Source organism: Chinchilla lanigera, unplaced genomic scaffold, assembly GCF_000276665.1.
Source record: "Chinchilla lanigera isolate Chin_1 unplaced genomic scaffold, ChiLan1.0 scaffold00001, whole genome shotgun sequence".
Taxonomy (NCBI): Eukaryota; Metazoa; Chordata; class Mammalia; order Rodentia; family Chinchillidae; genus Chinchilla; species Chinchilla lanigera.
This window is the reverse complement of record NW_004955402.1, coordinates 9,810,194-9,826,165: the sequence shown is the minus strand read 5'-3', so window position 1 is coordinate 9,826,165 and position 15,972 is coordinate 9,810,194. Positions and strand designations below refer to the sequence as shown.

At 33.3% G+C, this 15,972-nt stretch overlaps 1 protein-coding gene across 1 annotated transcript in view; it reads left to right on the top strand.

The window, feature by feature from the left end:
- Rock1 (Rho-associated, coiled-coil containing protein kinase 1) overlaps positions 1-15,972 on the top strand; it is a gene marked incomplete at its 5' end in the record, with an annotated part of 112,217 nt that overhangs the window by 38,152 nt on the left and 58,093 nt on the right. Inside the window, 7 exon segments of the mRNA XM_005372684.2 lie at positions 1,089-1,264; positions 2,089-2,173; positions 3,438-3,582; positions 3,885-4,023; positions 5,613-5,704; positions 11,961-12,120; positions 15,806-15,866. Of these exon segments, the coding sequence (XP_005372741.1) occupies positions 1,089-1,264; positions 2,089-2,173; positions 3,438-3,582; positions 3,885-4,023; positions 5,613-5,704; positions 11,961-12,120; positions 15,806-15,866 (858 nt within the window).

Here is a 15,972-nt window from a genome sequence, read left to right as displayed (position 1 = left end):
TCTATATGTAACTAAAATGAATAAATACCATTGAAAAAAGAAAACATGAAGAGTTTAAAACAAGCATCTAGATAGGGAGTTACAAATTTTAGTTTCAGTCTGAATTTCTTATATTTGCTTTAAGTGTTCTTTTATAAATTTGCTCTTTTTACTTCAGCCCTGGTCACATAATATATTTATGCCTGATATTCTTGCCCATTTCTTAAAATGAATTTCACTATCTTCCTTTGATTCTAACTGCTACTCTTGCTTCTTTGTTAGGTGTTACTGCTCCTCCTATTCTGCTGTCATTTTTCGAGCTTATAATGCATTAAGTGCTTTCTGTATTCAGTTATCTTTTTTTCCTTAACAATGTGGAAAGTTACTTGCCATTAGGTTTACCCCTGAATTGTCAATTCATTCATGATTTTGTTCAGTAAACATTTGTTAAGCATTTGCCACCCCAGCATCCAGCTGCTCACTGAGAAGCAAGATGAAAAAGTTTAGTTCCTTACGTTCTTGTAGAAAGGACTATAGTCACAGAAACTTGTGGAGATTAAGCAAATTGTCAGAGCCAAGCAGCTGATAAGGAGCAGCTGAAATTGTAGTTCAGTTTATTAAAGATTTCTTGAGAATTGTAGCATTGATATAAATTTAACGTTAAACCCCACTGATGCACAAGTTAAATTAGAGGTGTACAGTATTTCTTTGCATAGATCTGTATATTTTTCATTGAAGGATAAGAAACTAGCATTTCATGACTACTGTATCCCACATTAAAGTGTACCAAGGATCTCTGTAGAAGCCAGGGATGTTTTCAAACTCATAAATAAACATACTGGTAATTTTAATAATGCATAGAATAGTCCTTACAGATAAAAATTTTAGATAGTACATCAAGTTACAAAGAAAAAAGTATTCAACTCTTCAGGATAACAGGTTCATATTTTTGCTTATACATGGATCTTTGTGGCATGTTTCTCTTTTCTTTTAACTGTACTTAGTGCTATTCTGCAATTTGATTGTTTTATAGTAGTATTTAGCCAGTTTTTAAATGAAACAATTTTGCTTACTCTTAATGAATTTGTTGTTTTGTTGTATTTGTCTAGCTTTTTTATGCATTCCAAGATGATCGATATCTGTACATGGTGATGGAATACATGCCTGGTGGAGATCTCGTAAATCTAATGAGCAACTATGATGTACCTGAAAAGTGGGCACGATTCTATACTGCAGAAGTAGTTCTTGCATTGGATGCAATCCATTCCATGGGTTTTATTCATAGGTAAAGATAATGTTTTAAATTTTCTTACAAGTTGAAGGTAATACCTAGAGAACTTAAATCTCTCCAATCTCCTCCCTTTAACATAAGAGGCATTGTGGAGTTCTAGTGTCAGCATTTAGTTTAATGGTGATTAAATGTATTCTTTAATGTTCCTTCATTTGATTATATAGCTTTTATATTTTGAAAAGTAAAAACAATATGAACTAGTTTTCTAAAGTATATGCCAGTGTTACTTTGATTTTAATTTTGTATAGACAGTTTTCTTTTAATTAATAAGGCAGATCACATTTATTCATTAGAGGAAGAATTTCATACATTCCACAAACACTTACCTATGCTGTTGCTGTGCTGTGTGTCAAGGATCAAAAATGAAAGTGGTAGGCCGGGATGTAGTTCAGCAGCACAGTGCCTGCCTGGCAAGCACAAGATCCTGAGTTCTATTCCTAGTATATAAAAAAAAAGTGGCTCAGGCCCTATTCTGGAGTACGTACTACAATCTTCTATGCTTCTGTTGTCTATTTTGTTTGAGTGTTATATTTTTGGATAGTTAACGTGTCTCAAATGATTGATTTTCTGCCTAGAAGAATCAAACTCTAAAGAAAGGGAGATATATATCCTTTCTTTTTAGGTATTAACATAAAAAGGGTTTTTTGGTTTTTTTTTTTTTATGAACTTCAGTTTCTTGATACGGATAAGGGAATACGTGTAGATCAAAGGTGGCCTTGTATAGATTGAGGATCCTTGACCTAAAATAACTGCCTCATAATTTTTCTCAGTGTCTGATCTGTTTCAGAAATGCTCTACTGTTTTTTTCTCTCCTTTAGAGATGTGAAGCCTGATAATATGCTACTGGATAAATCTGGACATTTGAAGTTAGCAGATTTTGGTACTTGTATGAAGATGAATAAGGTTAATTAATTCTATTTTCATTTCATTTTTTGCTAGTCCAGCATACATAGTTCTTTCAAAAATGTTGTTTGAATTCACTATCCAGAATTGATGTGACCGTATTTGTTGAACTAAAGTAGATACCATGGTTTCAGTGTTGTATTAGTAACTTGTTAGTGATTTATTTTATTCCTATTTAGAGAAAATATGGTTTGCCAGATTTACTAAATCCTTCCTAACAACTTTAATATATACTACTAGTAATTAGAAATGGAATTGGTTTAAATGTCACTAAATACTCCAGTGTTAAAATTAGACTTTCATAAAAATTAGATTTTAAGAATGTGTATCTTTTAGTGTTGCCTTCTGTTTTTTTTTTTTTTTTTTTTTTGCCTTCTGTTAACATGTGGATTTTACTACTTATCTTGGGAGTCAGTTAAAAAGGTGTCCATGCTCACTGTTTATGTAATAAATAACATACGCAGCTGAAGGAAGGAATATGCTACTTTTCAGTTGTTTTTTTTTTTAAGTTTTTCACAGAACAATAGGATGCTATATTTATTTTAAAAGGAAATTTATTGGTTAGTAGGGAACACTCCATGAGAACTTTAGCATGAAAATTTAGTTATAATTCTGTTGCATTAGAGTAGGTGACAAGTAAATAATTTTGGAGGAGTGCATTAAAATGTGTATCATGTATTATTTAGTGTCCTTAATACTGTCATGCCCTTTCCCCCATACATATTAGTATAGTCAACATGTGTACATTTTCTTCACAGTTTCAAGGATACGTGAATAACTATTTAGTAAAACATGATGAAATCAGTATTTATCAGTTATAAAGCACTTCATCCTGCAGCCCCTCAACCTGGTTGCGTTAGCTTATATACTTGTTCTTTGCAAGTTAAGATAAGGTCATTATATTGGTACAACTGGGGAAATAGTAAACAATGCCAGTGTCAAAAATCACTAGTGTGTTTACATTATGTAATATATATATGTAGATAGAATTTGGACATACTATATATACCTTTTACTATGTTACTTTTTGGAAAGTTTGCATTAAAATTTTCTTTTTTCTTCTGGTACCAGGAATTGAACTCACGACCTTGTGCTTGCCAGGCAGGCACTGTGCCGCTGAGCTAAATCCCCAGCCCCTTGCATTAAATTTTAGTATACTATAGCCCAAAGATTGAGTTCCACAGTTTATATTAAGAAGAAAATTATTTTAAATAATTGAGGTTTTATATTTATAATTAAAAATTCAACCTGACACTCTTTCTAGGAAGGTATGGTACGATGTGATACAGCAGTTGGAACACCTGATTATATTTCCCCTGAAGTATTAAAATCCCAAGGTGGTGATGGTTATTACGGACGAGAATGTGACTGGTGGTCAGTTGGAGTATTTTTGTATGAAATGCTTGTAGGTGAGTAAAGGAAATTTTGTATACCTTTGATATAATTGCTCATATCAAAATTTACTACTTGGCTGCTTCTAATATAATAATTATTACATTAAGCAGTGTTTGACCCAAATCTGCTCTGTATGGTTTTTAAAAGAAAGGCTTGGAGCAACTTTCTGCTATTATTTCTTTTTATATAATAAATGTATGTTTTTAGTTCAACATGTATTTAGTCATTTTTCAGTTGGTAACATTGATGCATTTCCTTTGAAATAGATTGTTTTCAAATTGTCACTTTGTTTCTGTTTTCTTTATCAACTTTTCAGGTGATACGCCCTTTTATGCAGATTCTTTGGTTGGAACTTACAGTAAGATTATGAACCATAAAAATTCACTTACCTTCCCTGACGACAACGATATATCAAAAGAAGCAAAAAATCTTATTTGTGCCTTCCTTACTGACAGGTAAATAATCTTAACATTGAACTTATATTAATTGTAGGGAATTCTCATCTTGCTACTCAGTTTTTAAGTCCACATCTGAATCCCTACATGTAAACTGTCAGAATATAAAAGCAGCCATTCCGCAAATCATTTATAACAGTGAAAGCTAATATAATTTTATTATATTTTAGTATCTTTTCTGTGTCTCAGTTCACTTACTGTATCTAAGCACTTGTAGTAGTAATAGGCTTGGCTGATAGCTATACCAGATAAATTTTTTTGTTAAATGTTTGCCTTGCTTAATTACCATGATGATAGTAGTTTAATCTATCAAGTCTAAGATTTTTTCTTAACATATTAATTTCTGAAATTAGAATGCATCTCTTGTCAGTAGTATATATTACTTTAATTAGGACCATTTTCCCCAGTTATATGAAAAAGATGATACATCTTCAATTTATACCTTTTTCTATTTGATGATACATTACATTGAAATAAATAGGACAGAGCTATAAAACATAGGTATATATTTCCTGCTTCCTTTCTTTTAGACAGTCATTGCTGTTGTGTTTTCAGATTCTATAAGCATTTTATAAATATACTTGTATGTATTTTTGAAACAAATAGCATATATATTTTTGTGCTTTACTTTTTCTGTATTTTTATTTTTTGCATTCCTGGGAATTAAAAACAAAACCTTGTGCATGCTAGGCAAGCACTCTTGTATGGTTTACTTTCACATTTAAAAGTGAACTAGGTGATTTAGTAAGATTATGTTTAATTCGGATGATTGTATATTGTTGACTTAAACAGTAGGGAGGCCTAATACTTAAAATAATACATATTTCAGTTTGAAATTCACTTTAATTAAATTTAATTTGCCTTTTTAAATATATCTTTTAGAGCTTGAAAAGAGATACAGTTTTCATACTGTACTATGCATTGAGTCAGGTGCCAGTCATATAGAAGTAAGCAAGATACACATTTTTCTCTGCTACCTCATAATCTTTTGGGGGAAAATAGACAAATCAAAGATTTTTTTTTTTTTACTTTTCCCCTTCTTTCTTAAAAAAAAAAAAAAAACTGTCAAGAAATTGTACAGAGTTTTATTTATACAGATGAAGCAAGGTGGTAATTCATTTGGATTTTCATTATCAATAGAAATTCATAAAATATTAACAAATCTGTTTTTGTGTAATTTTCAGTTTTAAAATCTGTTTTTGTGTAATTTTTCAGTTTTAAAAAACTTGTTTTCAGTCACAGGGCTTGAACTTAGGGCCTTTGCATTGAGCTACATCCTCAGCTTTCGTTTGTTTTTTTTTTTAGATTTTGAGGCAGGATCTCACTAAATTGCCCAGGCTATGCTTGATTTGTGATCTTCCTGCCTCAACCTCCCAGTGTGCTGGGATTACAGGCATGCAAACCATATTTGGCTTAAACATGTTCTCAGTCCTCAATTGATTTTCTATTTGAACTGATAGTTATGTGACAGTATAGTTTCAAGGTAACACAGATGTGCACAGGTTTAATGTTCTGCTTAAAATATATCTAGACAGGTTATAATAAGATCTGAAATGATTAATTACTTTTCTTCCTTTGTCTCTAATCAGAGAAGTGAGATTAGGGAGAAATGGTGTAGAAGAAATCAAAAGACATCTCTTCTTCAAAAATGATCAGTGGGCTTGGGAAACACTCCGAGACAGTAAGTTAGCTTTTTCTTGCATATCTCAATGTCTGTTTGAAAGTAATTGTGGTAAATAGTCAACTGAAAGTGCCTTGTTAAATATTTGTGTACATCTGCTAGAAATCAGAAGTACACAAATGCTGTATGGTAATTGTCTAATTTATTGAAAAGAGTATTTTAAAATATTGTGAAAATTATACAGCTACTTGGATAGCAAGATATGATACAATATGTATGTAATTAGTTCAGGCTCAGTTATAATCTGATATTGGGTCTTTGCTGAGTCACTCTTCAGTTTAGACTTTAGTTCTTTCCCTATGCAGGGTGCCACTTAGTCTGGGGTAGTGAAATGAGAGTGTGTACTCCTGTGAAAAGACAAGTTGCTCCCTTACTTTTATTAAAACTTAAAATATTGAAAAATATAAGAGTCTATTAGTATTTGACAGACTTATTTATGAGGGTAATGGAAATTATGGTACATTTGATTTTTATCAGGGTTTTTTATAACATACAAATAGAAATCTGAAAAGAAATTTTAAAAGGAACTGAATTATCTTTTAGATTGTTTTAAGTCTATTTCAAACAAAGTTAGGGAAATAAATAACTATAGAATTACAGTATTCAGTGAAATGGAAAGCTATACTGATTGGAAAACTGATATTAATTAGGAGAGGAGGTAACTTATTGAACAGATATGTTGAACATCTGTTATACGCTGAGCACTATTTTGTTTCAGGCAGTGGGCAAAAGGATTGAGCAGACCAACAGTTTTTCCCTCATGGAGATGATAGTCTCATGGAATTGGGGGGTCCAAATGAATGACATTTTATTGTATTGTCCTATGTTCTTACTATAATTGTTTTACAAATTGACCTACTTCATTGGCTTATATAAACTTTTTATTTAAAAATCTATCGGCAGCTGGGTGTGGTAGCGCACGCCTGTAATCCCAGCACTCGGAAGGCTGAGGCAGGAGGATCATTGCGAGTTCGAGGCCAGCCTGGGCTAGAGAGTGAGCTCAAGGCCAGTCTGAACTGCATAGTGAGACCCTGTCTCAAAAAAAAGAAAAGAAAAGAAAAGAAAAAAAAATCTGTGATTTTTCATGTGTAATTTATTAGTGATGTTGGTTTTTTCAAGATCTACATTGTTACCTGTAGTTTTGTTACATATGTAGATTTAGCATATTGGTTTGTTGTAATAGATAGAGCTAGCATACTCACAAACAATTGATAGTTTTCCAAATTCTAATAGGTCCTGTTTTGTGGTTATTGGAAAAAAAAAAAGAAAGGAAAATTGAAGTCTGTGGAACTTACAGTTATTTTTCTTTTTCTACTTCCTACCCCTTCTTCATGTCCCACCCCTAAAATACCAAGAATATTTTTATTCAGGACTGACCTCACTGACCTGCCTGCAGAGTTTTAAAAATTATATAACAATTATAGTTCCTTTAATTTTTTTGACTCTCCAGTTTTCTTTGGCAAAATTGCCCTCTTTTGTAGCTAATAATTATTTTGGTAGCTTTGCCACTTATATGTCTCCAAGTTACAGTGGCAGTTAATCTTCACCTGTGTTCCTTGGTTGTGTGGGAGCAGTGTACAAAATAGCTTGATTTTTGGGAGACTTTCTATGAGCTTCCTGATTATGTTCATCTTTAACTTAGAGGCACAAAGTATTAAGATTATAAAGTTATTTCCTACTCATTTGAGATAGAATTGAAGTGACAGAAAAGATTAAAGATAGTAGACAAAAGAAATGAAAAGACCTAAATAACTTACTATCCTGCAAGCACACTGTGGGCAAATGGCTGTGCCAGGTTTCACATCTGTCTCACTCTAAAACCTGTGGTCATTGGACTGCTGTGTGCCTGTACACATATATACTATTCCAGGTTCTGTAGATTTACAGAGACCAGTATCCTCTTCTCTAGAATTTTATATTATTCTGGAGAGATTATCATTGTGGTCTTCATGAGTAAAGAATTCAGGCTCTATTCAGGGCTCTTTAAGAGTTCAGACTTTTCAGCATTATAATGGAAACAAAGATGTAACTTCTTAGTATTTGCTCTGATCCTTTCTGATTCTGTATGGTCAGAAGTTACATCTTCATTTACATTTCTTATTCTAGTTGCTTATGTCTTGTTGTTTTTCCATTAGGTCTAGTAAAAAAAGTTTGTCAGTTTTGTTGATGTTTCTAAAGAACCAGTTGTTTTATAAATTTTCACTGTTGACTTTCTTTCCTTTATCTGCATTGTAATCTTTATTATTAATTTTTACTAGCTCTGTTTCTTTTTCTAGTTTCTGGTAGTATCACATTGGATTAATGATGTCAGACCTTTCTTGGTTTGTTTGTATGTGGTAGTAAGGATTGAACTAAGGCCTTCGCTGAGAGCTACGTTCCCACCAAACATACCCCTCCTTTTTCACATTCTGAGACACGGCCTCAACGAGTTAGTTGTCCAGGCTGGGCTCAGATTTGACATCTCTTGGCCTCTGCTTCCCAGAGTGCTGTGATTAAAGGTGTGTGCCACGGCATACAGCTCTTATTTTTAATGTAGACATTTATAACTAAAATTTCTTCTAGAGCACTATTCTTTACCTCAGTATTTTAGATTTTGATACACGCTTTTTCTTTTCATTGGTATCAAAATATTTTCTCTTAATCATCTTCTGATTTCTTATATCACTCATTGGTGATTTAAAAGGTTTTTATTTAATTTCCACATAGCTGCAAATTTTGTGTTTCATTCCATTATGGTTAGAGAAGATACTCTGTGTGATTTTCATCTTTTTAAAACTTACTGATACTTGTTTTTTGTTTAATATAGTCTAACTTGGAGAATGCTGCTGTTTTTGGGTAGATAATTCAGTATACGTCCGTTACATCTAGTTGGTTTGTGGAACTGTTAAAATGTTGCTTTGTTAGATTTTTTTGTCATGACTACAAAAAACTAATATGCCATTTTGATTGCCTGCTCATTTACTTTTCTGTTACTTTATATTCATTTTTTTGTTAGCCAATATGGAGATTACATTTAGCATTCTCCTACTTTCAATATACTTGAGGTTTTATTTTTGAGACAGGGATTCTCACTGTGTAGTTCAGTTTGACCTTGAACTCACTGTGTAGCTCAGGGTGGCTTTGAACTCACAGTGATCCTGCAACCTTAAGAGCTGGTCTTAGGTGTGTGTGCCAACATGCCTGGCTACATTTAGCATTCTAAATTGATAACAGTCAAAGTTGTATGATACTGATTTACCTTGAGTAGTATACAAATGAGATCTAGTTCTTCCTCATGATTTTATTGTTACACATTAAACATTTATCTGTTCTGTGTTCATTAACATGTTAATTACTGACTTACGCATTTGTTTTTTAGAATCATATATAAAGGGAGAAAAGTTACAAACCAAAACTGAAATTCTGCTGGCTTTTCATTTATCTAGGTAGATGGCATCACTGATGTTCTTTCTTGTCTTCAGATGGCTTTGAGCTAGGGCATGATTCAGTGTACGTCTGTTACATCTAGTTGGTTTATGATTATAGTACATATTCATGGGGATCTTTTGTAGTTTTCCTTAATGTTCATTCAGCTTCCTGGAAGATGCATTTTTATGGAACATAACAAAAAGCAAATTTTAAAAAACTATCCTATATATAGATGATGAGTAAGTAAAGATATCTTTATCCTTGTTTATTATTTCTGAAGTGATTATATCTCAGAATTTAAAAAGATAAGAGTTTGTCTCATTTTAAAACTACTATGAAACAGTGTGTCATGTCATCTTTAATAAGACTAAGTCTGTTGGGAAAGAGCAAGACAAAGCACAGCATGTTGGTCTGCTTCTCTTTAAAATCTTCCTTATGTAGCCAGATATGGTGGCGCACACCTATAATTTCAGCAGTCAGGAGGCTAAAGCAGGATTGCAGGATTGCCTCAAGTCTGAGGCCAGACTGGGCTACATACAAGACCCTGTCTAAAAAAACAAACAAATAAAATCTTTCTTATATGATAGTTTTAAAACAAGATTTCTCAGCCTCACAATGGCTTAGATAAAGCTTTGTGTGTGGAGATGGCCTGAATGTTATATTTAGCAGCATGCCTGAATTGTACCGCGATTCCAATAGTACCTCTCCAAGCCAAAAGTGTATCTAGAAATTGCCAAATGTCCCCCAGGGAGGAAGAACTTGTCCCTGATTTTTTTTTTTTAATGTCTTTTTGAGATAGAGTCTCGCTGTGCAGTTCAGGCTGGCATTGAGCTCACTTTGTAGCCCAGGCTGGTCTCGAACTCGCAATGATCCTCCTGCCTCAGCCTCCCAAGTGCTGGGATTACAGGCGTGCGCCACCTCGCCCGGCCTTGTTCCTACTTAAGAGCCTTTGTTTTAAGGTAGAATTCATGACAAGACTGTAATTTATAATTGACTTATGTACTTCCCAAGGATCAGCAATGTTTTGTTTCCCCTTCATTATACAAAGGAATCAGTTTTTCAGATGCTAGCATTTTTTAAGCAGTTCTCTTGGCCATTAAAGAATGTGAATGATGAGTTCAAGGGAAAAAAAAAAAACATGAATGGTAGAAAAGCTCTTTTCACTCTCGTTAATATTAATTAATACTATGACTTCATTCAAGTAAATTTGTGGTATTGTCCATAAGTTAATCAAATAGTATACTGTAATTATATTTATCTAAATATTTATTATCTGAAATATCTACTTGTATTTATCTAAATACCACAATTCAAAAGAAAAATGATTCCTATGTATGTAATAGATTAAGGCCGTGAAACTAGTTTAGTTATTTTTTGCTTGCTTGATCATCTTCGTCTTGTTCTGCAAAGGGACATGAGAGGATTATATCTAAAATAATTATATATTACATTTGTGATGATAATTCTATGATGTTTTATTACTTTGCTGTATTATTTTTTCTTTTTGTTTTTTGTTTCTTTTTTTCTTTTTTTGGTCAGGTGAGAACTCAGTATGTAGCCCAGGCTGGCCTCAAACTTGTGCTGCTTCTCCTGCTTGAGCCTCCTGAGTGCAGGGGTTACAGGTGTACACCACCACGCCTGGCTTATAATGCTGTATCTTTAAACCAAAGAACTTTTATCCTAAATTTACTTGAGTTGTACCCCTTATAGCATACTCCAGCCCCCAAAGAAGATATTCTTAAAGTTACTTTTATATCATATTTTCTTCTGTGTTATGAGTATTTAAAAGTTGTCACATACAGCTTTATGTTATTAGGTATGTGGTAGTCTTGCGCCATAACTTGTTTATAATGGTTAAAGTTGGTTGGTATATACCAGTTGTTGAAGTTGTTTGTAAGTGTTGACGTATATATCCTTGCCCTTTTTAAACAACTATATCCTAAACCCCATTCTGAATTATTCCTTGATCAGTTGATTCCAGAGGTAGCTCATCTGAAACTGTAATTCAGAATCCTTTACTCATTGTGATTTAATCTTATTAGAGATATTGGATGGTAGGAATATTAATTATCTAGATTCTTGGTAAGCAGAAATATTTCTGTTCCAAGTCAGTAATTGCATCCAGGACAACTCAGAAATAACATTATTTCTAATCTGCTGTAGATCAGATTAAACCAAAACATACTGTGTTTGAAACTAACCAACATTTTGTTTGTTGTTTATTTGTTTTGCTGTTGTTGTTTTTTGAAACAGATTCTTGCTATGCAGTTTAGACTGGCATTGAACTCTATATAGCCAAGGCTGGCCTCGAACTTGCAGCAATCCTGCCTTAGGCACCATTGTGTCTGTAGCCATCACTTTTGAGTATAGTTTGTTATGCTGTAGGTTTTTAAAAAATGTCTTTCCTGTATTTCTAAATGCTTCTAAGTTTTTTATAGTATGACATAGTAATATATAGTTTTTTATAGTATGACAATCCTTAATCCTTGATTTGTGATATTCATGCTACAGTTGGGAGTTTAGATGATAATTGGCTTCAAAGATAATTTTTTCAATAGGATTATATAATGATCGTATCAGTTGGGTTTTAATTTTAATAAGATGTATTGTAAATGGGATTGAACCGATTTGAAATCGTGGTTTACAAGTTATTAGGAAGAGTGAAATCAGTACTGGGTGTGAAACTTTTTCTTCCATATTGCTCTGGTAGGCCCCAAACTCCTGAACTCAAGCGATCTAGTAATCAAAACAACAGGCTTGTACTATCCTGCTACATTTGATATGGAAACTGTATACTTTATTTGTATATTTAATCTGAAGTTATAACTAATTTCCTTTGTGTTTGTAGCTGTAGCACCAGTTGTGCCTGATTTAAGTAGTGACATCGACACTAGTAATTTTGATGACTTGGAAGAAGATAAAGGAGATGAAGAAACATTCCCTATTCCTAAAGCCTTTGTTGGCAATCAGCTACCTTTTGTAGGATTTACATATTATAGCAATCGTAGGTAAGTATTTAAGTGATTATAGGAGTAGGTGTTGACTTCATTATATTCATACTATTTTCTTGGGGATAGCTGAAGTTCATTTTAAAATAGGTTTAATGTTACATACATTATACCATTTTGCAGCATTGGATCATATTTTAGTATTTTATATTTGATTTCTTTTAGTCTTGTTCATCTTCAGGATATTATTTTTCAGAAACTTTTTGTTAGGGGCTGGGGATTTAGCTCAGCGGCAAAGCGCCTGCCTGGCAAGCGCAAGGTCGTGAGTTCGGTTCCCGGTACCGGAGAAAAACCAAAAAAAATAAAAATAAAAATAAATAAATAAATAAAAAGGAGGTCACAGGTAGACTTGTGATGGTGTCAGAAACTTTTTGTTGAATGATACACTGTATCTCAAGCAGTAACAATTTTTATAGGTCAAAAGGTGCTGTTAATACTGATATTTTGGTCGGTGTTGTTATCTAAAGAGTTATGGTTTATAATACATTTTGGCTCAGCATAGAGACTTTCCTAGCTTTATCATCATTGTATTAAAGTTGTCCAAGGTTCAGAATCTTAGATCTTTAAAACTTGATTTCTCCCCAAACCATTTAATGAATTTGCCATGTATTAAACATCTAAAATTACCTATACTGTGATACTGCATAAGTAATTTTAACCTTTATGCCTTTATTTCCTCAACAATTAGGGATAATAATGACAACAATAATAGTACTTGTTTCATAGGGCTTTTGTAAGGGTGAAATAAATACCAGAACATGGTAAAGTACTCAGAACAGTATCTTGCATGGAGTAAGCACTTGCTGCTAGTTATTATTGCCATTAATATGAGTTAATGTTTCCTTTAATCTTTACAGAAGTACTTGAGATAGGAGTGTTCTTTTTATTAGTATATATTTCAGTACATAGTGATCCCATTCCTCACGGGAGTTGGTACATGTACATAATGCATCTTAATTCTTTTTAATTCCCTCTCTTTCTCCTCTACCCATTTGCAAAAGATCTGTCTCCCTGTTAACATTACTTTATAGCTCAGCAGTGCCGCACCTGCTTGGCAAGCACAAGGTCCTGAGTTTGATTCTCAGTACCAAACACAAAAATTACTTCAGTGTGTTGGGCATTCATTTATTTAACGTATATTTGATGACTTTATGTTATAGATATGCACATACACACATATGCATGCTAGGCACTAGTGTTCAAGGAGAAGGATGAATAAAATACATGCTTCTTAGTCATTTTCTTTTCATTGAAATACAATACCTGAGACCCACCACTTAAGGCAAGAGAGGTTTATTTTGACGCACAGTTTGAGCCCATGGCCAGCAGGGCAGAAACAGCTCAGTGAAAGGGCCTTGGTGATGAAAAGTTGCTCCTGTTGTGGCAGCCAGGCAGCAGAGAGTGAAAGCAGGCGCTGGGGAAGGAGATAAAGCCTTCCAAGTCACACCCCCAGTGAACTGCCTGTTATGGCCAAATCCCACTTCCTAACAGCGCGTGCAGCTATGGATTCATCAAGGGATGAGTCTGCTGATGGGTCTGGCACTGCTGTGGTCCCATCACCTTTTAAAAGCCCCACCTCTGAACACAGGCTTTTGGGAGCCATTCTAGATCGAAACCAGAACAGTGACCTACCTTCTCAATGTTTACACCCTAGTGAGGTTATGGATAAATTGTACAGTGTAGATTGCTAAGTACTACTTATACAAAAGCTAAACATTGTTACGTATTTGGTCCTATTCTTTAGTTTTCCTTTGTATTTATATTTCATAACTCAGAATAATTACTAAGTTTCTTAAAAGTAGAAATTCTAAAGTGTCAGCATTATTAATTTTTTTAAGTAACTGGTTATTACCTGAATAGGTGAAAGTATGGTTGCTTTTAATAAAGAATCAACAAAATATTAATGAATTTTTATAATTTGTCAGTACAGTTGAATATACTGGTATGACATAGAAAACTTCCGAAATTTTTACCCTGAAATCCAAACATACTTCTAGTTGCTAAGAGCAGAGATATTCACTGCTGAACTATAGCTGAATTAAACAAGATTGAAAATAACCTTAAGGGCTGAGCAGGGTAGTGATGCATGCCTCCAATCCCTCCACTTGGGGGTCTGAGGCAAGACAGTCACCATGAGTTCGAGGCCAGCCTGGAACACATAGTGAGGTCCTGTCTCAAAAAATAGATAAATAAAATAGTCTTAAGCTTTTAGCTACATTTTTAACATACTAACTCTTCTTTCCTAAAAGGCTACTTAAAGGACTAGACTTTATGTAAAAGCAATGTTATGATACATAAAAGCACCTTGAGGAAAAAAGAAAGTGGAAACATTAATGGCTCTGTATAGGTGGTGTAATTCTGTTTCTGCTGATGATTTCAGAAAACCCACTAATTTTGTAAAAGGCTAAATTTCAGCTTTAGTTGTGTAGAGTATTAAGTTTAGAAGACCTTGTACAGATCAGATAAAGATCTGATCTGTATAATTCAGATTCTGTAGACATTTCTGTATACTTTAAATTACAAATGTGCCAGAATTCCGTATTGAATTTCTGATACATTTAATAGTGGAATTGATTTGCATTGTATCTAAAATTAGTCATTTGTTACATGGGACTTCTACAGACTTGCTGTGCATCTGCTATTATTGTCTACTAGTTATTTGAATTTGTAGTTGATCTCCTTTTCCAAGAAAATTAGGAAGTGGACTTACAAAGTGACATATTTCTATCCTTTTAGATGACCGTTACATGTGTTTAATGGTACTCAAAGGACACTTGATTATCTTCTATTCATTCTTAATGAGTACCCAGTGTGTTAACAACTGCCCTGGCAGCTGTGCAGTGTAATGTAACTGTTCATCTCTTTTGGACAGATTATTGATGGTGGAAATAATCGTACCAGTAGTGGTAGCCTCATGAAGGTAGTAGCAGAAGCAGCAGCAGTAGTACCTTACTTTTACATAACACTGGTAGCTTGAAACATTTTATCACATACACAATCTAGATCTGTTTAATTTCATAAGACATCTAAAGATCTCATAAGACTAACTAATCACTTATTATTTATATGCAGTTCTATACATTGAATTTAAAGAACTATTCAAGGGTAGGACTCCACAAAATTAAAAGAATGTCACTCAGATTTTGGTTCTTTTAGTTACTTAGACAAAAACTCAGCTTTTTTTTTTTTTTTTTTTTAACCCAGGAAGGCAGTTGTTTTGCTAAAGGAAAGTTGGGTGCCAGGGAGGTAGTTGCACATGTGTCTGCCTGTAGAGGTAACAATTCCTTTTTAACAGTTCCTTATCCCCAGTTCTTAAATTCAAAAAGCGCTGAAAAAGAAAAAACTTCTAATTAGTATTTGTTTGGTGGACAAATATGTCATAACTTATGGACACAGAAAACACTGATCTAAAACTATTTTTGATTTATACTGCTTAGTATGTTCATGTTTTGCTATGGGAATGTTAAGTGAAATAATTACAGGGTTCTGCTTAAGATTTATCTGGAATTTTATTTAATATATGCATCATTTCTGTATTACATTTCTAAAATAAAAGTATGAACTTGTATTTAATTTTGAAAAACACCCAGCTAAGTGTAATACTGAACACAGAGTAAGCATATAGTATTTGTCATTGGATAGTAAAGACTTTTCTGTTCGCTTTCTTTTTAACCCTGCCCACCAGACACTTACCTTCAGCAAATCCTAATGATAACAGAACTAGCTCCAATGTGGATAAAAGCTTGGTAAGTATTTTCTTATTAGTTTCTTAAAAATTGTTTTGTGAATAATATATTTGTGCACATGATACTAAGTAATTATATATATATTTATATATATAGTACATATGGT